The sequence below is a fragment of the Clinocottus analis genome, unplaced genomic scaffold (genome assembly GCF_023055335.1).
Source record: "Clinocottus analis isolate CAN_PGR_092001 unplaced genomic scaffold, fCliAna1.0.p SCAF_10, whole genome shotgun sequence".
Classification (NCBI taxonomy): Eukaryota; Metazoa; Chordata; class Actinopteri; order Perciformes; family Cottidae; genus Clinocottus; species Clinocottus analis.
The window spans coordinates 6566216-6593320 of NW_027175821.1; the positions used below are offsets into that span (position 1 = coordinate 6566216).

The 27105-nt window shown below is 43.1% G+C and overlaps 1 protein-coding gene across 2 annotated transcripts; it reads left to right on the forward strand.

Annotated features, from left to right (window-relative positions):
• Positions 1 to 825: 825 nt before the first annotated feature.
• ankhd1 (ankyrin repeat and KH domain containing 1) lies at positions 826 to 26460 on the forward strand. 2 transcript variants are annotated; one of them, XM_068584748.1, is made up of 39 exons: positions 826 to 1261; positions 4578 to 4731; positions 10082 to 10238; positions 10434 to 10596; positions 10772 to 10919; positions 11012 to 11245; positions 11374 to 11468; positions 12568 to 12723; positions 13156 to 13237; positions 13343 to 13534; positions 13658 to 13767; positions 14530 to 14617; positions 15132 to 15259; positions 15367 to 15510; positions 15640 to 15742; positions 15883 to 16145; positions 16294 to 16581; positions 16687 to 17107; positions 17215 to 17354; positions 17462 to 17573; positions 17688 to 17833; positions 17929 to 18071; positions 18408 to 18621; positions 18742 to 18917; positions 19192 to 19354; positions 19444 to 19539; positions 19651 to 19767; positions 19889 to 20057; positions 20188 to 20384; positions 20508 to 20857; positions 21040 to 21192; positions 21425 to 21574; positions 22398 to 23985; positions 24198 to 24387; positions 24490 to 24615; positions 24776 to 25027; positions 25201 to 25415; positions 25506 to 25673; positions 25820 to 26460. In XM_068584748.1, the coding sequence occupies exons 1-39, from the start codon at positions 983 to 985 to the stop codon at positions 25877 to 25879; spliced, it is 8130 nt and encodes a 2709-aa protein (XP_068440849.1). In that variant the 5' UTR covers positions 826 to 982; the 3' UTR covers positions 25880 to 26460. The 2 variants fall into 2 exon arrangements, with proteins under 2 accessions (XP_068440849.1, XP_068440857.1); XM_068584756.1 differs by having other exon boundaries at positions 10449 to 10596.
• Positions 26461 to 27105: the final 645 nt, after the last annotated feature.

A 27105-nucleotide genomic window follows, 5' to 3' on the forward strand; every position in this document is an offset into this window, starting at 1 on the left:
GACAGGTAATACAAAATACAAATATGAACCTGGAAACGAGCACATGTGACCTTTAAAATACCATTATTACTAAATCACTAATGTCACATTCTACAACGCATTTACTTTTCTGAGGTTCACTTGAAGTAATACATGTTTTATAAAGATAATCAAACAGTACAATCGATGCATAAATCATCCAAGCATACACAACACATTAAAGAATATCAACACAATAGATTAAAGAATATCAAGGGATTATGTGTTTCTTATTTGCAGTAAAACATGTATGTTAGCAATTAATTAAAGATTACAAAATATGATCAGCAAAGGTGACCAATGTTTTTTTCTTCTTGTTTTTCTGTGTGTGGGTGTATGTTTTGTCTCATATCAATGTCTCTTAAAAATTCCACCTCTATTTCTTCTAATTCTATTTTTTTGTTCATCAACTAATCAAAGCCAGACAATTACATCATGCAATGTGTGAGGTCCAGTTAATGATAGTCATTGGCATTTAAAGTGAAATAAAATGGATAATTAAAATGTACAACAGGTGCCACTTTACCCTGAGCTATTCCATGTACATGACCCCCCCTCAAGAGTTTACATGAACTAGTAAAGCTAGCTACCAGTTAAGTTGGCCTACCATGTCATATCTTGACGTTGGTTCTACAGCCTCGTGATATTGGTAAACCTAACATGACGTTGCGGTCTCAAGTTTGACAAGCTGTAACTCTGACCAATTGAAAACAGAGTTTTTTCCTGCTCAACCAATAGGGGGATCAGGATTTCTCACAGAGGCGGTCGTTCTGAGAAACAGTGCGTATCGGGTTAGGTTGTTAGAAAGTTAATGGCTGGGGGAAAGAGATCCTCCTCAACCCTCGCTTCGGGAGAGTTTCTGGATTCCCTGAAGTAAAATCACGCAAATATCCTAAAAGAAAGAGCCTGGACGGACGTTTAAGTCAACAACTAGCTCGTGGACACAAGTATCGTGAACATAAGTATGCAGGATGCAGTAGCCGGGACGGCAATGCTGACCGACGGCTTCGAGGACGAGATTGACTCGGTGACTCCTCGCTCCCCAGTGGCAGGGATGGGGGTAGGAGCGACACCAGGAGGAGTCGGACTAGGGGGCATTGGGATTGGTGTAGGTGGAAAGAAAGTACGTTTGTACGGCGAACCAAGTGGGCCTGCAGCAGAAAGACTGGATTTCAAACTGGCGGCCGCGGCCGTCCTCTCCTCGGGTCCAGGATCCGGCAGCGACGAAGACGAGGTTTCAGAGGTAGCTACGCTAAGCTAAGCTAGTTAGCTAAGCCTAACCAGAGCGCTAGGTAACATTCCTCTCCTAGCGCGAGCTGGATGCTAGCTAGCGAATTAGCTCGCAGTTGGCAACCACCCCCTCCCAGGCCGCTGAAATGACGTAAAATAAGACAGCGCTTCAATCGAACAACACCTCTCGCCAGTTCAGTGGCTTATGCGGTGTTTGATATCGGTACTGTTTGGTGGGACACAAGCAGTTGATCACGCTGAGCGGGTGAAATGTTTTATTTATGCAGCGCAGGCTGTGACTGCGGCCTAGTTCGGGTGGAAGCGACGACGGCCTCGCTCGGTGCTGTCGTCTCGCAACACCCATCACAAGTTTGCGGCTCCACCAACAGCTTTCCAGCCACAGCAAATGGAAGATGCCCGTGAACCCGTGGACGTTCACGGCCAGCTAACTATCTGCCATTTCGTAGTTGTGATGCAATTACGTCACTTTTCCAAATCATGTAAATTAACTCCAATCGTCTCTCGGCTAAGTTTCGATACGTATAGATAATACCTTTGCCCGCGGAACTGTTCTATTTTAAGGTACTCGCTGTTGACAAATACATCAGTTTTATTTCTTCCATGTTCCGCCTTTTTTTTGGTCAAATAGCTAACACCACTGTCAACTTGATTTGCGTTGTCACAATTGACAGCAGCTAGAGTTCATGTGGAGAGGGGTCCAACTTTCCATGTGCTGGCTGCGGTCACACACGGGCGGACAGGTGTGATGGCATCTCCTCCTCAGCTCAACATACTTCAGACATGTTTATATTAGCTTAGGTGGATACACGTGTTATACGGAATGTGTCACTATAGGACACATTTAATGTCACCTGAGAGGGAAAAAAATCACCTGTTTGTGACAATGTGAGAACCACCTCTTCCAGGCCACATCGTCATAACCATATCGTCTTTACCGATAGTCGCGTCTAATGTCAATTTTACGACCGTAAGACCTCTCAGCCATACTATTGTTACATAATTGTGTTTACACTTATCGTATAGATGCAACAGACTCAGTAGTGTAACTTGCCAGACTGCTAACGTTGGATATCAAATGTAGGACTTGCACTAATGTGCTCAGTTTAATGGTATCGTCATATTTATTATCTTAAAGGTGGTGCAGTTTCTACTGTCAGTCACTATCTTCAAGGAGTTATGGGTGTGGACTGAGAATTAACACTGCAGAGCAATGCACATTACCTGTTGAGCTGTGTGTATTATATTCGACAAATATCTGACCAAAGGGTTATCTGTCTCAATTATGACAGTAAGGTCAGCTGATGCCAATGTCAATATAGCCTGGATTTCTGTCTGAGCATCAGCTGTGTAGCAGCAGCAGCAGCAGCAGCAGCAGCAGTAGTAGTCGTAGTAGTAGAAGTAGTAGTAGTGGTAGTAGCAGAAGCAGAAAATATCAAGTTTGACAATTACATCTCCGGCAGTTTACTTGAATCGAATTACAAATGAGTGTCTTTTTGTGTCATGTTTCTTAGCTCAGCCAGCCCTTTTTTCTAACCCTTGAAGGGAGTGTTTGTTGTGGTGTTTTACTCCAGTGGAGAACTCGCTGCTCTGGGCAGCAGCTAAAATCTGAGCCCCAGGATTAAGCAGATGCCATTCTAGGCCTTTTCAGCTCTGTGGATACCAACACTGTGGGAACTGTAGTTCATTAATAGGGGAGACTGATGTCCATTGTTGATTATAAACGCCTTTGTAGAACTACATCCCCCATGGGTTGTTTTACCCTGCGTTCCTATCATATAGCTGAATTCCTCCACATTGCTGAATGCTGACTCTCTCTCAACATTTGATCTGTGGGCTAGGCCCTAAAAGCCTACTGCAGTTTATGGATGAACATAGACAGAGATTGTGACGGTTACAGTCAAAAGTTGTTTTGCAAATTCTTACATTATGTGAATGTTTCCAACTTATTTTTAATCTTATTATTGTTTAAAATCTCACCTTGTAGGTAGGCTGAATTATTTGTGATGTCTATCATATTTATCATCACGGTATACCTGGGTACCTTGAAGGATAAATTGACTTAAAAAAATTAGTAGTGAAGTCACATAGTGTGATTCAGACGTCATCAATTAAGAGCTCCAGTCTATATTTCCCAGGTTGGTTTATTGCATTTTTTTTCTATTGCAAAGTTTTGTGTGGACACTAGTACATGTAGTTAGATGTGGCTATTTTTGCGATTATTTTTTTAAACTAACCTAGGTGCAACTAAGGACTTACTAGAGTCCCACCTCTAAAATTTGAAACGCAGGAACTGAACCAGCAGTTCAGTACTCTGAAATAGACTAAATATAAACAAGTCTGCTTAAGCATTTTTTTTGCTGTTTGGTTACATTAATATTTGTTTGATGTGGGTGTGTCTGTCTGTGTATCTATCTATCAATCGATCGATCGATAGATAGTTTACAACAGCTGTGTTCTGTTTTTTGAAACATGGCCACATATTTAATCGTGATCAAAGTTCTACTCAACAGTAATATATGAGATTAAAGGTATGTTGACTCACTTGTTTTTTTCAACAAAACATGTTTAATGCAGACTGATTCTGTAGATGCTATTCAACAGGGCCAAAGCTAAGGTATGAGGCTGTGCTGCTGTACCTGGGAAGCTCAGCTGAATCTCGCCATGTGTGCTCGAGTTTTAATTCCTGGTCGTAGCACTTCCTGTGCTTTCACTCGCTCATCCCTATGCTCCTTTTTGAGTTCTCTCGGTTGTAAATAAACAAGGGCGGCATGCCTGGCCTTTTTATACATGGTGTTTATTGGGCAACTTCTATAAAGGATAATGTAACTAATAAGTGACTGATAGAAAGCTGCAGTCATGACTTATTTTGGAAGGCTACCCGGAAGGTAAAATCGCACGGATTCCCTCGACAAAAAGCCAATGGGATTTTCATTGCAGAAAATGTGCTTTAGCAATCAATCGTTTATGATACTATGCAAGATAATCTTCACAAACGAACGCCACTTTTATGATTTATGAAGCGTACATACAATCGGAAAAAATTAAGAGCTAAACAAACTACACCTTGGCCCAATGAACGTGAGAAACTTAACTCATTACAGAGTTATATGACCAATTCCTGCAGTTCTAGTGCAAGTAACATTATACATGTTAGTGTTTTCTCACTTTCTCATGAGTTTTTCTATTTTACAAACTCACTTGGTCAAGGTTTAGACTTTATATACATCACAGATGATTAGACACTAACATGAAAATGGCTTACAAAGGGCTGATGGTTCTTCTATTACCCTCCTCTCTACCTGTTCAAGGTGGAGTCATTCATTTTGGACCAGGAGGACCTGGATAACCCCATCATGAAGACGGCTTCAGAGTTGCTTTTGTCCAGCGCCACAGATGGAGTAGATTTGAGGACGGTTGATCCAGAGACTCAAGCTCGACTTGAAGCTCTACTGGAAGCTGCAGGTATGACTGCTTCGTCTTAACTTAATTCCGCTTAAGACTTGACACATGTTTATTAGTACTTGACCACTATTTCATTATTTGGCCATACCTTTTATGCTCCAACCAGTCTTAATGTGTGCTTTAACATGCAGTAACTTTGAGTAAGTAAGACCACACCTTTCTGACTTAGCCTTTTCCCCCCTATCCCTTTCAAATCCGAACAATAGTTGTATAAGCCTCAGGCTGGAATGTAAATAAGGAGATCCTGCCGGTTCTACAAGTGTTATATCGGCACATAGTTTGAAAGTGATTTGGGTAAATTAGTTTGATTAGAACTTGTTATCTAGGTGGGAGAAGGTCTATGTAGATTAATCCATTAGAGCTGGGTGTCCTGGCCTCGTTGGGGCTTATAAACATTACCGAGCAGATTAACGCTGGAACGCGCTTGAGCCTCCACAGCATGCAGAGAGCCCGTGTTGAACGGCTAATGGCTAATCTCATTCTATTCCCCTTTCTCCCTGACTAGTCAGAATTGTTCTCAAGATAATTTTTGTTATCTGTTCGCTTAAGATCTTTTCCAGCTTGCCTAATAACGTTAATTATAGCTTTTTAATGTTATATGGATTTTTCGAGGTCTCATATATATATATATATATATATATATATATATATATATATATATATATATATATATATATATATATATATATATATATATAATTTTTTTTTCCATATATAGCGCTAGAAAGAGGAGTGTCTATGTATAGTTGTTATTGCAGTAGGATTTGAACAGCCTCCTTTTATTTCCTGTACAAACAAATACCAATCCAGTTAAGACTATCACCGGGGAAGATGCCACAGATATGGTGAAATTCATGGATTGTAGACTAAAGGCAAAATATTTGTTTTAGGTTATTTTAATTATTCCATTATATTTTAGACCATTTAAATTGTAGTGTGTATTAAAAGCTAAATTATTGCATTTTACGTTACTGTCTCTCATTCAGTCAATTATGATCGATTACAAAGCTAAAATATTAAAGCTTTATTACATTGACCTGCTGCTTGCGAACGGTTGCTGAACCTGAGCATTTGTTCTTGTTGGGAATAAAGAGAAGCTGTCCAAATCTGCTAACGCAAAAGTTAACAAACATTCACTAAGCAGAAAATACATGCAGGTCATTATACAAAATAATAGAAGAAACCCTTAAAAGAAAGGTGTACTCTTACCATTTTAATGTATAGATGTTGTATTTTAACGTACCTTAATTTACAAAGATATATTTTTCTCAATAAAATTTCCTTTTGGAGTTTAGGCGAAGTGTGCACTGTGCAGTTATATATGTAGGTAAGGCACATGTACAGTAAATGGCAGATTTGGCTTCAGCAGCAACTGCTGATGCCAAATCACTCAGATTCTGATCTTGTATAAAACAGCAACACTCCTAATCTTTTGAATAATGACACTTAAATTTGGTTAGCAGTATCCGTAGCTTTCATTAATAAACCATGATGTCTTGTTTTACATCTTGCATTTGTTGTATTCCGGTCTTACAACAGGCTTGCTAAACTGAAAAGACTACCCCTAACCATACTTTTGCATTTACATTATTTGTCGTCCCTGTTGACATGCGCAAGAGGGCCAGATAGTTAAAAACACCGCAATAAAAAACAGTCCAGTTCAACACCACCACTTACTATGACCTCAGTGCTAAAGCATACAATTGAATTTACTGACGGTATAAAAAAAAAAAAAACTTAAAACCATATAGATGTCATAAAAGCATACTTTATGGCAGAACTGTATTTCATTTGATTGTATAAGTGTATCCAATACAAGCTATTCTACAGAGGACTGCAGAAAACAGTAGAGCACATTGACATTTGTTGCTTGAGCTGCGAAGATGCAAGATTTAAGATTTTAAAAGTTTGATGAGGTTAAATCCAAACCTTTTGTCAAATCTTGGCAGTCACTGGTTAAAACATAATTTTGCGCACTTATAAAACTTTGCACACTGTTTTAAAATGTATTCTTACCTTTTCAAAAAAACAAAAGGGCATGTTTATTTGAATAAGACCTTGCATTGAAGAACATTTAAAACAAAAATGTAATTGTAAAAAAATGTAATGATTTTTTTGTTTGTTTTATAGACATAATAATGCAAGTAATGTAAACCAAGCCGCTAGTTTTTTTTAGTGTATTTAACCTATTTCCCAAGAAACAATTTCAATGACGGTCAGAGAGCTCTTTTGCAAAGCGAGACTTTGTTACTACAGCAGTAAAAATGTTCCAGAATAACAACACTAAAGCAGACATAATATGCAAAACACACCCAAAAGGTCAGAGATTCAGTGCAGTTGTGGTTCAGTAATAAATGGACCAAAGCCTATGACGTCAAGTGGACAAAAATAGTAAATTAACTATAGAAAGCAAATGCAAATTCTTATGCTGATAAATACACATTTCATGAAGGCTGGCAAGCACTTTACAGATCTGTCGCTCTGAATTGTAGAGCCCAAAGATATAGCTGAAAAGCGTTGCCAGTACATTTTCTGTTTGTAAATATTCATCAGCGTGAGCACCTTGGTAGCCGAATAGTTAATGCGCATGCCACGTAAGCGCAATGTGCCGGGTTAAATTTCGTCCGTGGGACCTTTGTTGCATGTCATACCTATCTCGCTCTCTCTCTCTGGCTCTGATTTCATCTCTCTCTCTCTCTCGCTCCGTTTCTAGTCTGCCACTCCTCTTCATCTGATAGGCAAATAAATTGTTAAAAATAAACGTTAGTTGACTCTTATATTTCTGCAGTTAAGCTGTTGAGAGGCATTACTCATCTTTAACAAAGCAATGCATTTTCTTTACTGGCAACAAAACACAGGCACCCAGAGCTTTCAGACTAACTTCGCTTCACGCATTTTACATCAGTGTTGCAAGTAACTCATCTGACTATAATACACACGAGAAACTGCAGTGATTCATTAGCCAAGCCTCACCAGCACTGACATTGCAACATCTTACCCAGAATGCAAATGTGTCCTCCCTGTCACCTGTCGGACCGGCAACCACTTGAACCCTACATATGACGCGTTTTTCTAAAAGTATGTCGCAAAGAAAAACCATCGTAGTTGGGGACTGCTGCCCGAGTGCAGATCGCTTTGATTTTAGAAGCTGTTAGGTATTGAAAGCTTTGTGTCAGACCAAAAATAAAGCGGCTAAACCAATTTAAAGACATTTATTACTTTAGAATTACTGTGGTTTGCTTCTTGGATTTCATGTGCAGGTTCTTTTTTGTTAATTTGTTGGAAAGGTCAAGGAGTGAACTGCATGCAAAGTGGTGTTTCTACATGCATACAACAGCTAGCTGCAATAGGAAAAAAAACAACTGTAAAATAAGGCAACCAAATACTTCACTTGACATCTCTGTAGAGTGACTATAATGTTTTCTGCACATCTATTTAATATTAACTTGAATATTAAACGTGTCTAATTATCAGATGGAAAGTTAATGTGGCACATGTGAAGACTGCTACCGCCTAAATCAAATTCTTCATTGCATTACAAATATACAAATAAATGTCTTAGTGCCCATGCTACCAGATTAGTGTGAATGCCAGTTGTATGTTTTGAATAAGCATGTGACGTTTACACCTCCCCTGACACTACCAGATAGGGGGATCATGTTGTCTGTGTAAACATGTCTGAGTTTTGGGGAGGGCAAATACTTATGGGTAAGCACACTGTACGGCACCTTTTTGCTGGTAGAGACCAATGCAGGTTTCAGCCAGGTGCTACTGCCACTTTGTGGTCATTTCAAAAGGCTACAACCAGCTAGAATCAAAACCTGGTGCCAGTATGTTGTGGAGAATTTGATTAAAAAAAGAATGAAGATTCCATTCCTTGTGAGCTGTTGGCTACATCAGTAAAGTTACTTTGCATTGTGTGTTGGGTGGTGGTGCAGTGGGTGTAGTCTGCTCAGTGGCGAGCCAGTGACGTGTTTCAGTTCAGAAATATCTGCTTGTACACAAGTCCCAGTCTTGGCCTCATTAAGAACTCATTGTCCATTTTTCTCATTTAAGAAAGAGTTTGACCCTAAAAGTGGAAGTTATTTTTAGTTATGGTGTCATACACAACTGACGAAACAGTTTTAGAAATGTACAAATAGACCTTAAAAAAAAAAAGACCAGAAAACCTCTAACCCTCTTTGTTTTCTTCTGAGGTATTAACAATGTGTTAAACCCCGATGTATGCTCAGTCTGTTTTGGTTCAGTGAGCTACTTGCATTCTCTGAGATACGCATGATACAGCATAACATGAATGATCAACTTCTTTGACCTGTTGTTTCACTTAGCCTTCGAGACATTGCAAAATCCTAGTCTGAGAGCCATGCTAAGTTTAGCTTAAGTTGCAGGCCTGGTGGTGAAAACACAGGACCACCACAAGGACCAGAGCTCACTGAGGCTGAAAAGTTCAAAGCAAACACTTTTTTTTTTCCTTCTCTCTTGGTTCTTCTCGCTTTCTTTTTTATACACACACATGCCTTTAACGCGTCTACACACACACACACACACACACACACACACACACACACACACACACACACACACACACACACACACACACACACACACACACACACACACAAACACTTGTATGGTTTCACTAGGCTAAATAGAGATGGGTCTGTCTTCTGAAAGATCTTTCAATGTCGGCCATTAGCAAATGCAATTTTTATTCCTTACCGCTTACTCTTCCCTTTCTTTCCCCTCGTTGGCTTTTCTTCTCCTTAATGACACATGCATACACAAACACATTTTCTCTCATATGGCAATTAGTTTCTCCCCGTGTTTCGCTCTCTCGCTGACCACTGTCTCCAGTTTCTCTCCGATTCACTGCCGTTTAAACATCTATAATTCAGACATTCTTCTGTTCGACCATAACAGCCTGAACCTATGTCTACTCTCTTATAGGACTAACATGACCTCCCTCACTGTATTCATTCAAGTTCTGGTCACTGATCTGTGCTTACCCAGATATTCCAATTGTCAACCAGCAGATATTGTGTTGTACTGTTCCATTGACCCAGTCACTGGCAAAATTGTAGTAGTTTAAAACATCACACATGGTGTCTTGGAAGTAGTGAGGAAAGATTGTAAGCCATATTAACAAATGCTTGTGTGTTTGTGTGTTTTCTGTGTGTGAATTCTTTTTTCTTTCTTTCTTTTTCCTCTTTTTTTATTTTTTTTGTATGCTGCTACTAACCCTGGATTGGATTGGCTGGACTGGACTTGCTTCTTCATCTGGTCTGGTGTGGTTGTGCTCCCCTGTGGTTTGCCTTGCCCTATGCACCTCTGCCCTTTTGGTGTTCGGCAGGCATCGGTAAATTGTCAACTGCCGATGGTAAAGCTTTTGCAGACCCCGAAGTGCTACGGCGACTGACGTCATCCGTGAGTTGTGCCCTGGACGAAGCTGCAGCAGCCCTGACCCGTATGAGAGCTGAAAACACACTAAACGCCGGCCAAGCCGACAAGTATGTATCTCTCCCATACTGACACTGGCATATTTGTCTTGTTCAGTTTCATAAAGTACTGAGTTATTTTGACCGAGCATAGTCCCTCTCTTTTCTGTCAAATCAGAGTTGTACAGACACTATGTATGTATGAGTTTTTGCGTAAATGTGAGGCGTATGTGTGTTCACCTGTCACAGTGGCAGTAATTGTAGCAGTCTGGTTATTTTCAGCCGTAGTTTAGCGGAGGCTTGCTCAGATGGGGATGTCAACGCTGTGCGCAAATTGCTCGATGAGGGACGGAGCGTCAACGAACACACGGAAGAAGGGGAGAGCCTGCTGTGCCTCGCCTGCTCGGCAGGCTATTATGAACTTGCACAGGTATGCGAAAGGCAATGTGGAGTAGTTGTACTTGATTTTGCATTGTTATGATTTACATTTTTGTAGTGTTTAGCGCTTGTGCACTAAAAATGACCTTCCTGCAAAGATAACAATATCATGGCAACATTCGTCCATGCTTATTTCTTAATATCATCATCTCATCTTTCATCCTTAGGTTTTGTTGGCCATGCATGCCAATGTGGAGGACCGGGGCATCAAGGGAGACATAACGCCACTTATGGCTGCTGCCAGTGGAGGTTACGTCGACATCGTCAAACTGCTTCTGGTCCACGGGGCAGATGTTAATGCACAATCCTCCACAGGTAAAACCCTCCCCCTTTATTTCTCTACAGTTATGATTATTTGCTTAGCTGTCGGTTTTTACGCTCATATTAATCTCTTCGCTGTTTTCTAGGCAACACAGCTTTGACGTACGCGTGTGCCGGTGGCTTCGTGGATGTGGTGAAGGTGCTGCTGAAAGAGGGTGCTAACATTGAGGACCACAACGAGAACGGACACACACCTCTAATGGAGGCGGCCAGTGCTGGCCACGTAGAGGTGGCCAGGGTGCTCTTGGAGTATGGCGCCGGCATCAACACACACTCCAATGAGTTCAAGGAGAGCGCTCTCACACTCGCCTGCTACAAAGGTCAGAGCTCAAATATTTTTGTCTGTTCTGTTGATTGCCTTATTTTGGTTTCTGTGCCTCTAACCTGCTCTTTACAAATACACTGTGATAAAAGGTTTAGATAATGAGTTCTGGTTTGTCCTCTGCAGGTCACTTGGATATGGTGCGTTTTCTGTTGGAGGCCGGAGCAGACCAGGAACATAAAACGGATGAAATGCACACAGCACTGATGGAAGCGTGCATGGTGAGCATCTGACCCAAACCGTTACATAAATATTTTCCTCTCAGTTCACTCTGCTTTTTTTTTAAAAAAAAAAGAAAATTGCCTAAATTTCTCTTCCAAACTATTATTGCATTCATGTTCAATAAATGTTTTCAATTTGATTTAACGATTTATTTTTTTTATTATTAGTTTTAAACAATTGATTTCCATTTTAGTTCAAATTGATTCACCAACATCAATAAAATTGTCATATTTCTTAAGTAAAATTGTAAGTCAGATTACAGATCCAACATGACAACCAATTCAAAATCCGCTCATCAGCAGCAGAACCGCTGCAGTCCTTCAGTGTCCACACTAAGAAGCACTTTGACTTGTGCACTTAAGTGACTGGCTTTTTCTGTCAACATGGAAACTAGAGTCTGTGAATGCATATATCCCACGTTCACGAGTTCAACCATCTTATTCAGCGCTAATTGAGACTTTTATGGTGTTTTTCATGTAGACTAGTCTACTAAAATAATTGGACATGGGATATTTGTGATTTTTTTTTTTTTTTTTTTTTAATTAAACGAATGGAACAAAGGATGTTAGACTATGATTGTAGAAGGAGCCGTGTACCTGGCGGCTACTGAGGTGCCTCTTCCTCCGGATTTAATTAGGCTGATGCGCAAGAAGGATCTACAAACGATTGGTTTTATGTAATGTGTTTATTGTCCTTCAATGTTATGGTTTGGTGCGGTCAAAACCCTGTGCCCTTTCCGGGGTCTGACACCTGCCGTCCATCACGTTCTGATGAGTTAAATAGTGAACCCGAACAGCACCACCCGGTGTTCAAACATAGAAGCATAAATAAAACAATGTGCCCCCATTTGGCTCCTACAATGATCGTAATATTTATATTGTCTTTTATGGACATGGCTAATCACACTAGTGTGAATGCAGCAATCCGGTAAGAAAATATATTGATTCATTAATTCAACCCTGTTTTAAAAATGTATTGTAAAGAATCAAGGTTCTCGGCGTCATGCAGCGCGACAGTAGTATGGCTTAATTGAAAAGTGATCTCATATATTTATTCAGGTGCTTATCTCTACATTCTCTGTGTGTCTCGCTGTCCCAGGACGGCCATGTGGAGGTGGCACGGCTGCTGTTGGACAGCGGCGCGCAGGTCAACATGCCAGCCGATTCCTTCGAGTCGCCCCTCACCCTTGCAGCCTGCGGAGGACACGTGGAGCTGGCAGCCTTGCTCATAGAGAGAGGAGCCAACTTGGAAGAGGTGTGTAAAGGGACGGGTGCCTGAATACCAACACAATACCATAAACTACAGGAAAGGGCAAAAACTACAAATAAACTACTGTCCAGATTTTTCTGTGGAAGATAGCCTTCTCATTACATTTTTAAAACAAACTACACTCTTAAACTTAAAGTTAGAGCAAGGAAGAACTTAAAAATGATGTATTCATATTTCATTACATATTTTTCAAAACATAGCAGACTTGAACACAAGATGCCAGGCCAAATTACATTGCTTCAGGTTTTTCAATCTCTCCTCTACCGTCAACCATTTCATGTAGAGGTGTCAACTACAGTGTGAGAATTAAACAAATAGCTGGATGAAATGTTCAATACTCAGTGAGAGTACTCAAAAGACTTCAAGCCACATAGTAATCTTGCAGTGAGTCATTCTCGCCCCCTTTATTTTGTCCAGGTAAATGATGAAGGCTACACACCTCTGATGGAGGCAGCCAGAGAAGGCCATGAGGAGATGGTGGCACTGCTGCTGGCTCAAGGCAAGCAACCTTTGCTTCTACATCTGGAAAACTTTTGCTTTCATAAAGTGCAAAAAAAAAAAAAAAAAAGCGTGCATCGCTGACTGTTCTTATTCTGTTGACCAGGTGCTAACATCAATGCCCAGACAGAGGAGACCCAGGAGACAGCTTTGACTCTAGCATGCTGCGGAGGCTTCTTGGAAGTAGCAGACTTTCTCATCAAGGCGGGCGCAGACATTGAGTTGGGTTGCTCCACACCTCTAATGGAGGCTGCACAGGAAGGCCATCTGGAATTGGTCAAATACCTACTGGCTGCAGGTGAGCTAGTGGAAAGAAGGCAAGGAGCTGCAGATCTAGGAGAACAAAGAGTATGCTAAGCTGTATTTAAACACACAGTTATTTCTCTGTGCTTACAACTCTAATCCCATATTTTTTTTTCAGGGGCAAACGTTCATGCCACCACGGCGACGGGTGACACAGCGTTGACGTATGCATGTGAGAACGGACATACTGATGTGGCGGATGTGCTGCTGCAGGCTGGAGCCAACTTGGTACGCCATACTCTTCAATCTCTTTGTCACTTATGATTGGCTCTTGTACGGTGCCCGTTCAAAACGTATAAAAAACAAGGCACCTAAAAATAGGCAGCTCAACTTGTATACTTCTTACTGTGTACATCTACTTCAGAGAAAAACATTGTAGTACTAAATTTAACTGACAGCAAAATGTTACTTGTTACTTGGCAAATTCCAATAAGATGCTTTATTATTCATCCAAATATCCAGCCTCGCATTCATTTTGAAAGCATCACCATTGTGAAAAGCATGCAACATATTTTTCAACTCTCTCTGTCCGCCGTGCGCGATACCGAGAGCAGAGGAGAGTTATAACGCATGTAGAGACAGAAATGACATTCCATCGTGTAGATAAGATAACTAAGATATGGCCGTTTTAGTTTGTTTATTAAAAGAATAAGATGTAGATCTGTTCTATAGGAAAGGGTACCTTAAATTACTTCTATTGTGATCTGGCGCTATATATAATAGTAGAGGAAACACTGTTTGTATTTGGATAGGTATACATGTGTTCTCTATACCTATCCACCAGAACAGATGTGTAATCATGGCTTTTTGTGTGTAATTATGACTTGATTATATTGAGCACAGTCTATGGAGTATGGCGTGTAGCTTAGAGAGGTACAGCAGAAGTTTTTTTGTTGACTCAATTTTTGGGACAAATGTAACTTATACATGTTTTGTTTAACTTCTGGACTCAAGTAAACTTAAAACAATCTTTACCTTTCTGTCTTCCAGGAACATGAGTCTGAAGGGGGGCGGACGCCCTTGATGAAAGCAGCAAGGGCGGGACATCTCTGTACAGTACAGTTCCTTATAAGCAAAGGTGCGTTGTTGGCTACTGTTTAGGGAAATAAGGTGAATGTACTTCCTTTGCAAATTGTGATTTCGACAAAAAGGTTATTTGTCTCTTCCTTAAAAAGTGTAGTGATTAAACATGGCCATTTTAGCTAAGTGCATTTCATTCTGTGATTTAATTTTTTTTATTTAAAAAAAAAGAAGTTTTTATTGATTCTTAACAATTTGACTCTAAGATGCTTTATCCTGCTAGGATGTACACTCAAATAAATACAAGGGAAGAGTTTAGTTTTTCGACAGTGTATTGGTAATAACACTCGTAATGGATGAAAGATTACGAGTTGTTACAGTTATTGTATTGTTGAATACATTTTACATAGGCTCACCAATCCCAGTGCAGGAATACTGCTTTTATATGTGCTTTATCCCTTATGAATTTGGGCAGGATGCCTAAAGAGTTTGCTTTTGTAAATGTATTAATTAGACTTGTATCTCATACAGAGTGAGTTAATGTGTTAACTCTTCTTTTTTCTCGTATCCAGGTGCTAATGTGAACAGAGCTACAGCCAACAATGACCACACAGTGGTTTCTCTGGCCTGTGCTGGAGGACATTTGGCTGTGGTGGAGCTGCTGCTGGCACACGGGGCAGATCCTACACACAGACTCAAAGTAATGCACAAACCTTTGATATATATTACACTAGTTGGAATATTTATGCATTTCCACATGTGTATATTAACGACACATCATCAAAACCATCTATGTTTTCTCTGTAGGATGGTTCGACCATGTTGATAGAAGCTGCTAAGGGTGGCCACACCAATGTGGTGTCTTACCTGTTGGACTACCCCAACAACATCCTGTCTGTCCCAGCTCCTGACCTCTCCCAGCTCACTCCCCCCTCGCAAGATGCCTCTCAGGTAAATACAGCAATAAAGCACACTTATTTTTATCAATGTTTGTAATGTTCATATATCTGTTTTTTGAAAGTAGTAAGTCTTACAATAGACTCTGAGAGCTTAAAACTAACATGTTCTCTGTTGTGACAGGTTCCACGTGTCCCATTCCAAGCTCTCGCCATGGTAGTGCCCCCTCAGGAGCCCGACCGAGCCCCATCAAGCATCGTCACACCCCCACCCGTCTCGAGCAAAGGTAATCATTCCTGCCACCCAGGGAGTGTACTCACAAAATGGAGTTAAAGACTTCACCCAGCCATTTAGCTGTTATCTCCCCAGTTTTAAGGCATTTTATTGTTAACCTCAACTTCTTGGCTCTCTTTTGTACAAATCCAGGCGTTTCCAAACAGAGACAAGCAGCCCTTCAACCCGGTGTCCCCAGCTCAGTTGGCCGGGGGCCTGAAGCAGAGCCTCTGCCTCCCTTCCACTTGTGCCAACCTCTAGAGTGCATCGTGGAGGAGACGGAGGGAAAGCTGAATGAGCTGGGCCAGAGAATCAGCGCCATCGAGAAGGCCCAGCTCCAGTCGCTAGAGCTCATTCAGGGGGAGCCGCTCACCAAAGACAAGATTGAGGAGCTGAAGAAGAGCAGAGAGGAGCAGGTATAACCCATCATTCATTTAAGATACATTGTTTTCCGAACGTTACGTAAATTTGACCTTTCATGCAAAATAACATGAAAGTGCTATTTTGATGCATAGCACCTTATCAGAAGTTAGTCAAACATGGATGTGGCTGTTCCCCACTTAGGTGCAGAAGAAGAAGAAAATCCTGAAGGAGCTGCAGAAGGTGGAGCGCCAGCTGCAGCTGAAAACACAGCAACAGTTCACCAAAGAGTACATGGAGGCGAAAGGTTTAAAGGAGGAGCAGGAAGCCGGACAGAGCCAGGGCCCAGGTCCAGGTCCCGGAAGTACAACATCTCTACCAGGGGAGCTTCCGATCCTAACAGGCGCCCAAGTACACACCAGCTCTGACACGGATGAGGAGGCCAACAAAGATGGCGAGCAAGAAGAGCAGCCAGGAGAGGAAGGGGAAGAGGTGAACCTCTCAGTAATCTTTTTATTTTTTTAATGTTATTTCTGACTTCTGTATAACTGTTTATTGGTCCGAAGAAACTAATGATGCTTTATTCTTTCTTTTCAGGAAGAGGAGGATGACGACGATGAAGAGGAAGGTTCGGAGGAAGAGGCGGATGGAGAAGACGGCGATTACCCCAAGCTTCCTCAGGTGGGCACAATCCTCTACAGGGATGGGCCACAGCCGCCTCAGCAGCCTCCTCTGCCCCCTTCGCCACAAGCCCAGCCCCAGCCTCCTCCACCGCCTCTTCAAACTGCCTTCGTCCCTATCCAACCACTGCCAGACTACAACCCTGCGGACTACCCGGGGAGCACCAGTCCAGAGCTGCAAAGGGTACTCGTGGGGCAGCAAATGCTGGGCCAACAGCAGCAGGGTCAACAACTGGGTGGGTTAGGCCCAGGAATGATACCTCAGCAAGCCCCAGATGGGCTCATGGTAGCTACACCTGCACAGACGCTCACAGACACGCTGGATGACATCATGGCAGGTGAGTGCAATTCTTTTTGCAGTCGACTTGAGATTTTTTTGTTGACTCGCATTTAATGAACGCGTCTGGTAAATTCCTAATCCTATAAAAATGTTTCTCTATTGCAGCTGTGAGCAGCCGGGTGCCCATGCTAAACCCTTCGACCTCGCCCACGCCCCTGTCGCAGCCACCCACACAGATGCCCGCAAACATCGCCTCGCCTCCTTCAGTCCTGCCCCTCTACCCCTCCGTTGACATCGATGCACATGTAAGAAACAATGCCAATTTTATCATGAAGAAGACCTTAAAATTCACAATAGAGTACTTGTGTTCACAGTTCTCAACCATATTAAAAGATGTTGTTCTCTCCCACAGACGGAGAGTAACCATGACACAGCACTGACCCTGGCGTGTGCAGGAGGACATGAGGAGCTTGTGTCTGTTCTCATTGCACGGGGAGCCAACATTGAGCACCGGGACAAAAAAGGTATGAAAGTGTTGTAATAAGATGGACATAATAACAATTGTATGGTATTATGAACAATATGGAGGTATGATTTGGATTTTAGTTCACAATTCACATTCTCTCCGTTCTCCGCAGGTTTCACTCCTCTTATCCTGGCTGCCACTGCTGGCCACGTTGGAGTGGTGGAGGTGCTCCTGGATAAAGGGGGTGACATTGAGGCTCAGTCCGAGAGAACCAAAGACACGCCCCTCTCGCTGGCCTGCTCTGGGGGACGACAAGAGGTAGACCATCGTCTTTGGAGTTTACATAAACAATAGTGAGATCCTGTCCATTTGTTTCCTGGCTTTAACTGCAACTGTCCTTTTGTGTTGGTCAGGTGGTTGAGTTGCTACTGCTTCGGGGAGCTAACAAAGAACACCGCAACGTTTCCGACTACACGCCGCTTAGCCTGGCCGCTTCTGGGGGATACGTCAACATCATCAAGATACTCCTCAATGCCGGCGCTGAGATCAACTCCAGGTGAGCAACGAGAAGCTCAAGAATGTAATCCTTCTTGATCTAAATGGGAGTTTGGGTTTTAGTTACACCCAAAAGTAATAACATAGAGATTAAGTATGTTATGAATGGTATGCGAGGAAACTCTATTGTAACTTAAACACCAAAAACCTTAATAGCAGCTGCTATTTTGATAAATGTTGCTTTTCAAAAAGTTAACATACATTAATATTAAATTGCAATGAAACCATAATGTGTCCTAAGACAAATATTCAGTGATGTACGTTATGCTTCTCAGAGCACATTAAAGTTCAAATGTTGTTGTACTCTAAACCTTTTGTTTATTTACTCTCGCACCAGGACTGGCAGTAAGCTGGGAATCTCTCCTCTGATGCTGGCAGCCATGAATGGTCACGTGCCGGCAGTGAAGCTGTTGCTCGATATGGGCTCGGACATCAACGCCCAGATTGAGACCAACAGAAACACCGCTCTGACCCTCGCCTGCTTCCAGGGCCGGGCGGAGGTCGTCAGTCTGCTGCTGGATCGCAAGGCCAATGTGGAGCATCGTGCAAAGGTGAGGAGACTTGATCTCATTCACTATGTAATTAATTTCTAAATGCTACTGGCCTAGTGCTAATGGCTGAGTCCATGGGGTAGTTGGCTATCTTGCTGAGTAACCTCTCACTTTATTCAGACTGGTCTCACTCCTCTGATGGAGGCAGCATCAGGAGGTTATGCAGAGGTGGGCCGAGTGCTTCTGGACAAAGGCGCCGACGTCAACGCTCCTCCTGTTCCCTCATCCCGAGACACTGCCCTCACCATTGCTGCTGACAAAGGTCACTACAAGTTTTGTGAGCTGCTGATCAACAGGTGAGTGCTCTTGAGTGTTTGTGTGCAGAACCATGCTCTAGTTTTCCTATGATTTAAATATTTCACATTCACAAAGCTCCATATCGCTGGTTTAAATGCAACATCAGGTTTACCATTTTAGATACTGATGAGGCAGGAGTATAAGGACACTTGCTGTGGTGATAAAAATCAGGTGTCGCCCATAGATTCAGGCCTCTGCCTGACTTTTCCCCCAGCCCTTTTAGCTGCAATGCCTTCATGTGATCCCTTAAGGTAAAACTTCTTGTCTTTGCAGGGGTGCCCATATCGACGTACGGAACAAGAAAGGGAACACCCCTCTCTGGCTGGCGGCAAATGGTGGTCACTTTGACGTGGTCCAGCTCTTGGTGCATGCCAGTGCTGATGTGGATGCAGCCGATAATCGCAAGATTACTCCGCTCATGGCTGCTTTTCGCAAGGTGTTGATTTACCTAAACTTTGATTGTTAGTGTGTCACGCTACACTTTGCCAAGGCTCTGGTTACTAACTATTTTCCTTCGCATTCCAGGGTCATGTGAAGGTGGTGCAATATCTTGTGAAGGAGGTCAACCAATTCCCATCAGATATTGAGTGCATGAGATATATCGCCACCATCGCTGACAAGGTATGTTGATTTACTTTTAAGTTATCAGTCTGCTTTGCTATTGGGATTGACAGAGCTGATAAAGATGGTAGTAAAGCTGTAACTCTAGCTGTTTGTTTCTTGTTGTTGCAGGAGCTGTTGAAGAAGTGCCACCAGTGCATGGAGACCATTGTCAAAGCCAAAGACCAGCAGGCAGCCGAGGCCAACAAGAATGCTAGCATTCTCCTCAAGGAGCTAGACTTGGAGAAGGTAATATCAAACCATGTGGCTGTGCTTTGGAAAGGGTTAAAGCATTCTGAATACTTTGTCATCAGTAGGTGAGAACAAACATGTTTTTATTTTTGTACAACTCTTGTGTTGTGTGCGACAGTCCCGAGAGGAGAGCAAGAAGCAGGCCCTGGCTGCTAAACGCGAGAAGCGTAAAGAGAAACGCAAGAAGAAGAAGGAGGAGCAAAAGAGGAAGCAGGAGGAAGAGGAGGGGCAGAAAACCAAGGAGGACTTTTCCGAGATGCTGGAGCAGAAGGAAGATTCAGCTGACGGTAACATTTTTTTAGTTTTTACTATTAGATAAGAGACTGCAAAATTGTTTTTGTGCTTCTGAAACTTGGTTTTATTGTACAAGAATTAAAAGGTTTGTAACCATTGAATTTGATCTGTTTTCCCCCTCAGAAGAAGAGGTTCCTATTGAGCCTCCAAGTGCAACCACCACCACCACCATTGGTATATCTGCCACCTCCACCACTTTCACTACAGCTTTTGGGAAGAAGCGAGCGAGTGTGGCAACGACCCCGAGCACCAATCGCAAGAACAAAAAGAACAAGACCAAGGACTCGCCCAATGAACCCATCATATTACAGGATCCGCAGGTGAGCACTAATGCTTTTTATCAATGGTACTTTATTTCTTTGCTGTGTAGATGTTGTTATCCAGTCTAAAAGTAGCTTTACTTACGAAAAAACCAAATATGTTAATGTCTGCCTTCCTTCTAGGTTGCACTAGCACAGCACAAGGCGGACAAGAACAAGATCCAGGGTGAGCCACGGGGCGGAGGTGGGGGACTGGCAGGCGGAAACAGTGATTCTGACCCTTTGGATAGCACCGACTGTGCCAGTGAGAGCAGCAGCAGTGGGGGCAAGAGTCAGGAGCTTAACTACCTCCCTGACCTCACCTGCTCCGCCTCCTCCTCCTCCTCTTCCTCGTCCTCCTCGTCCTCAGTCCCCTCCTCAGGAGCAGCCCAAGGCCTCCTGCACGGTCGAGAGAAGAGACATTGTCCTCAGCCGCTGACTGACTGCAAGGTGGACAACAAGGTCACAGTCTCCATCTCAAAAGCAACGCAAAAGTGAGTCCCTGATGGCGCAGAGCACATTCATCATTTTTTGTGTGTTAAGTTTTTTTTGTTGTTTTTTTAAAAAGAAGCTATATTTATGTATTAACTATATGCTGCAAGTATTTTTATTTTATTGTCAACCAACATGTCAAATAACAGATTATATCTTCATTATTTTGCCCGTTTTCTCACAGAGTTCTGGACACGAGCGACTGCACTTCCCACTCTTTGCCCTCTCCGTTCAAGACCATGGCTCTTCCCATCACCTCACCCAACAGTAAGCTCAGCCTCACAAGCCCCAAGAGAGGCCAGAAGAGAGAAGAGGGTTGGAAGGAGGTCGTCAGAAGGTCAGTTGTTTTTAGATTCCATCTGTATGCTATGCAACCTTTCAAATAGTTTTGATTGACATGGCCACATTTTAATTAATGTGCACCCATCTAAAAGAAAAATATTGGTTATTAAAATTCTGGATGGAATTTATTTGGTTTGAGGACATTGGTGACATAAATTGCCTTAAGTAGTGTTGACATCAACCAGTATAGACACATGGATAATTCAATTTCACTGCTTCTTTTGAAGATCAAAGAAGCTGTCTGTGCCAGCCTCTGTTGTTTCTCGGATCATGGGCCGAGGAGGCTGCAACATCACAGCAATCCAGGACGTGACAGGAGCACACATTGACGTAGACAAACAGAAGGACAAGAACGGGGAGAGGATGATCACCATCAGGTAAATATAATGCCCTCTGGTGGACTGCAAACGGTACTGCAGCTGGAGTAGAACAGTTAGTGAGCTGCATTAAAGCATGTAAGCCCCTCCTGGATGATGCAATTCATTTCCACTGGACTAGTCATGGATGATAGATAAATAGATTTATACTTTATTCATCCCAAGGGGGGGATTAGTTTGAAGCAGCACCAGCAAGCTTAGAAAAATATTAAGTATGAAAACACTTAATGTATACAGTATAAAAGCAGAGCCGACCATATTACATTTAAGAAAATTAAATGGCGCTGGATGACAATAATATAAATTTGTTAAGCAAATTTTGAACAGAAAAAAAAGTTTCTGTCTTAACAACAATGTTGGGGAAATAAACTCAGTTCTACACGTATAGCAGAAAACTTCAACCAAAGTTGATCCAGACAGATTCCACTTGCACTGGTGCAGCCAATTAAAGTGTAGCCCTTGGTGGATGTTGTTGCACCATTGTTATCGTGAAAACGGTAAACCTGCACATTTGCTGCTAATACATGACTCAAAGTGTTTTTCCCTAAGCTAAGAAACTGGAGTTAAGATAAGAAAGGCTGATTGCACGAGAACAATGAGGCAGAAGCGATTGTAGAGCACAGACTTTAAACACCAGTCGTGTAACTGCAGTGCAACCGACTCAAACTGAGGACCTGTTACTTGTATAGCACTTTATAACTGAAAGTTTTGTGACAGACGAGAGCATAACCAAAAAGGTTTTCAACTAAAATGTCATCACTTTTGATTCCTTATATTTTTTTAACACAAAAACATAGTCTGAAAGAAGTGTTCTTTGTTGCAGAGGAGGGACGGAGTCTACAAGGTACGCAGTCCAGCTGATCAATGCTCTTATCCAAGACCCCGCCAAAGAGCTCGAAGATCTGATCCCAAGGAATCACATCCGAGCCCCAGGCTCTAAAACGACCTCGGCTTCCTTCCCCAGCGCTGCTGGGGCCACAAGTGGTTCAGCCGCTGGGCCAAAGGCCCTGAGCTCATTAGTCACTTCCGCAGGTGTCTCGTTCCAGCCCTCTTCATCCTCGTCTTCACCCTCCTCTCAGGCCGGGGGAAAGATCGGGAAGGGGCTGTCGTCAAATGTCAGACAGCCCTTCCCTGTGTCTCTGCCCTTGGCGTACGCCCACCCTCAGCTGGCTCTACTGGCTGCTCAGACCATGCACCAGATCAGACACCCTCGCCTACCCATGGCTCAGTTTGGTGGCACCTTCTCTCCCGCTGCCAGCACCTGGGGGCCCTTTCCTGTACGTCCTGTGAGTCCCGGCAGTGCCAACAGCTCCCCCAAGCACAATGGAGGAATCAACAGCACTGGAGGCCAGGCCAGGCCCAACTCGACCCATAATGAGCACAGCAACACAGCCAGCTCGGGGGCTTTGGTCACTACCACCAACACCACCACCGCCAGTGCTCCTCACACATTTACAGCTGCAGCCTCGCCTCATACCCCAAATCCAACTCCATACAACCCCCAGCCGAGCGTCCCCACTCCTTCCTCTGTCAAAAAACAGCTCTTTCCCCCTGACAAGTCTGCTGGTGTTATCCCTGTGTGTGTTTCTGCCCCTTCAACTAGTGGAGGCAATGCAGTACGAGGCACAGGTTCTCCTGCACATCACAGTTCCACTACAACTACCGCTAATGCCCCTCAGCAGCTCATCGGATCTATCTCACTGCCCCACATCCACCCAACTAAAACAGAGCCCAGTGCCGTTGCCCCTCCTGGGAAAGACAGGCCCTCTCTATCTATAGAGAACCAGGCTGTTTCTGTGAGTGAGAGCATCAACTCCGTGGGTTTCTCTGCCCCCGCCATGGCTTTACCACCCAAGCCAGAGCCTCGACAGCAGTTACCTCCTCCCCCCTCCTCTGCATCATCCACAGAGGCTCCACCGCCGCTCCTCAACCCACAACACAGCTCCCACCACCCTTCAGCAGCACCTCCTATCCACTCACACAATGTTGCACACCCCAACAACACTGTACCCCACTTCTCAGCCCCTGCACCCAGAGTCTCCCATCGTATGCAGCCATCAGGGCCTTACTATTCCCTTCCTGAGCAGCAGCAGCAGCAGCAGCAGCAGCAACAGCAACAACAGCAGCAGCAGCAGCAACAACAACAACAATCTGTGTTCGTGCCCTTTAATGCTCAGCAAGAAACCCTGAAACAGACCCAAAACCAGACGTCCCAGCAGACAAATTTGCCTCCACAAGCCCAGAATCAAGCCCATGCTCCAGGCTCCCTTCAGGTCTCTGCAAACATGGGGATGATGAACGGTTCCCAGATGCAGCATGTGGCCAATGCAGGCAAACCCCAGCAGATGCCCCCCAACTTTGGTCCTGCAGGCCTCTTTAACTTCAGCAGTATCTTTGATAACAATAGCCAGGTGAGTTACAGTGACATTTATAATACAAATATAAGCCTGACGTCTTTACTTTTAGCTTTCTTATGTCGTGACTTTATGGTAATAAAGGAGTTTTAATAGCTCAACAACCTAAACAGTAGAAATTTCACGGCTTCTTTTCTTGCTGTAACATGACTGCATTAATACCATATGCAGTAATTATATCTTTGTTACCAATTGTGCCCGCTTTGCAGGTTGGAAACAACCAGGTGTGGGGTGCGTGCCATCTGCCAGCTCGATCACCTCCAGAGCAGTCGTACTCGGCCCCACCAGCCTACATGAGCATGGGCCAGATGGAGAATATGATGCCTCCGCCTCCTCCAGACAGCTCCAAAGCCCCTGGCTACCGCTCTGCCTCACAGAGGATGGTCAACAGCCCCATCGGTATATTACTTTATACATGTTTGTGTAGATGTTTAACTGCTTTAAACTGTATGCTTTCCATTGTGCTTAGTAATGAGTCTATTTAATTGTCCTCACCCACAGCATTGACCAGCTATGCCACCAGTATCTCTGGCAGCCCTGTGTATCTGCACGGTCATACGCCAGTTGGCACACCCTCATTCAGCAGACAGCACTTTTCCCCTCACCCATGGAGTGCATCCACATCAGGTACTAGGCTTTAACATTTCAGCCTTTAATTATCTATTTGCACTTTTTTTTAAAGTGATATTCTAACTGTTTTAGTTTTTAGTTTTTTTGCAATACTTTTAAATGTATAAACTTGAGCTGCCCCTAACTATTTCCTCCTGGACTCTCTCTTCTACACCAGGTGAATCTCCTGTCCCGCCTCCATCTACAGTGTCATCCTCCGCCCTTTCCACCTCAGCTGTGCCCCCTCCTCCCCAGCCTAAGCCAGGCAGCTCCTCACAGCAGGACCGCAAGGTTCCCCCACCCATTGGCACAGAGCGGCTGGCCAGGATCAGGCAGACTGGTTCTGTCAACCCACCTCTCCTCACCACCAGCTACACGGCATCTGTTGGACAGGGAGGCATTTGGTCATTCGGGGTTGGCAGTGCTTCGGGTAAGAGCAAATGCAACTTTTGTTCTGGAATTTTCTTTGTTACATATTAGAGAAAAGGGGAAACATTGTATTGTCAGATGTGTAACCTAAACACAATCACATGCATCTCAGTTTCTTAGCAGTAGTAACTGATATCCACTAATAATGCCAACATTCTGTGTGTCTTGATACAGAGGCCATGTCCGGTTGGTCCCAGCCCCTGATGAGCAGCCACATGATGCACCCTCAGCTGCAGGCGGAGCAGTCGGCCTTCTCTCAGCACCAGCCCATGGAGCAGGATGACACAGGCATTGCAAACCCTGCAAACAACTACCACCAGCAGCAGCAGCAGCAGCAGCAGCAGCAGCAGCAGCAGCATTTGCCCAACAGTTACATGGACTTCCCAAAGGTAATGCAGAGCCACAGCTCTGTCGATGATTCAACCTCCGTTTCTCCCATGTACACACCTTTTACCAATGCTGCATTATTGTTTGTTCAGGGGATGCCCATGTCAATGTACGGAGGAACCATGCTGCCCCCTCATCCGCCCATGGCAGAGGGGCCGGGGGGACCGATGTACAATGGTTTGCACGCTGGTGACCCCGCATGGAGCCCCATTATCAAAGTGGTCCCAAACAACGCAGATAACTCTGACCCGCAACAGCAGGTAATGTCCTTTTTTATTGTACTCATGCTGTCCAATCATATGCTTTGAGTTGAACTGTCAGGCTTGTATTTCTGCCATTAGTCAGACGCAGTATTTGACTAGAGTTGTTCTAACATAAACCCCTTATTGGTCCTCTCTCCTCTCAGGTGTGGCCTGGTACCTGGGCACCTCATGTGGGCAATGTTCACCTGAACCACGTCAACTAGAGAAGAGCGTCCACAGCAATCAAACGCACACAGCATGACCCACAGCGCAAACATTAATTACCAACTGACGAATATGACCGAAATAAGACACAGAAAAAAGACAAACTTACAACATGTTAACTTTAGTAGAGACCTGAGAGTGCAGAGCAGAAGTTGAAGAATCGGAAGTTCTCTTGACGCCATTCTTTGATGTGCCTATCTCAAACAAATAAAGAGAAAGTGGGGCGAGAGCTGTTAGCAGTGTCCCGATGACGCAAACAAACATGCGCGATCACCTGTTTAACAGGATCCATTCTCTGCGTAGTTTAGCGATTTTGACTTAAACCCACATACACCGTTCTTGGGCTGCAGGGGGCTCAACATGAAGTAGCTATTTAAACTTGGCCCAGAACTAGATGATGATTACCTAAAGAGAAAGAGAAATCAGAACCTTTTAGAGTGGTAAATACATGTATAATTGTTTACATACTAAAAAGGGTTAAAATGAGAGTAAATTTCATGTCGTATAGTGGCTCTACTTTATGTAGCCTGTATTAATGTGAAATATTTACCTTAATATTCAATAAAAAGATTGAAAAGTATTTGTGCTGTTTAATGAAACATTCTTTCCTACTTCCCTTTTGTTCTGACTTCAACACTTTGTACATATTTCATCTCATGAGTGATGCAATTTTTCAGCTCCTTTTTTACATTTAATTTGATGGCAGCATCTTTCTTTATGGTCCTTAATAGCTGGAGTTTTTTTCCATTGAGGTAGGTTTATTTTTTTAATTTTTGTCTAAGAATTGAGTTTGCAGGAAGGGTTTCACTGATCCAGATGATACTTCAACAGGATACATTTGTTGGACTGACCTTAGGTCAAGTGGGGAAGTATTCTCCAACAGCAGTTGGAGAATACTTAAAACTACAAGTTTTAAACCACAAAATACAACACTACTTTTTACTTGGGATACTTGAGATTCAATGATGTTTGGTATACTGCCTAATACTGCCACTGAGTGGTAAGAGTGGGGGATTTGTTGAGATTGGCAACACTTTACCAGTATAATATGACAGTATTATCAGTATTAAATAGATGGAGTATGTACTTTATTAATCTCAATTCATAAAATTATTGTTACAATATCATTATCCAGGCATTACTCAGGAACTGTAACTATATATTTTTTTGTTACTTAAATTTGTATTCATTTAGATGTATTAACATTAAACATGAATACAAAAGG

Excerpts from the sequence above, each read along its gene's own strand:
- ankhd1 (XM_068584748.1), top strand. The coding sequence starts at position 983 with ATGCAGGATGCAGTAGCCGGGACGGCAATGCTGACCGACGGCTTCGAG. Across the intron at positions 23,986-24,197 it reads TCTTTGATAACAATAGCCAG|GTTGGAAACAACCAGGTGTG; the intron begins GTGAGTTACAGT and ends CCCGCTTTGCAG. Across the intron at positions 24,388-24,489 it reads GATGGTCAACAGCCCCATCG|CATTGACCAGCTATGCCACC; the intron begins GTATATTACTTT and ends CCTCACCCACAG.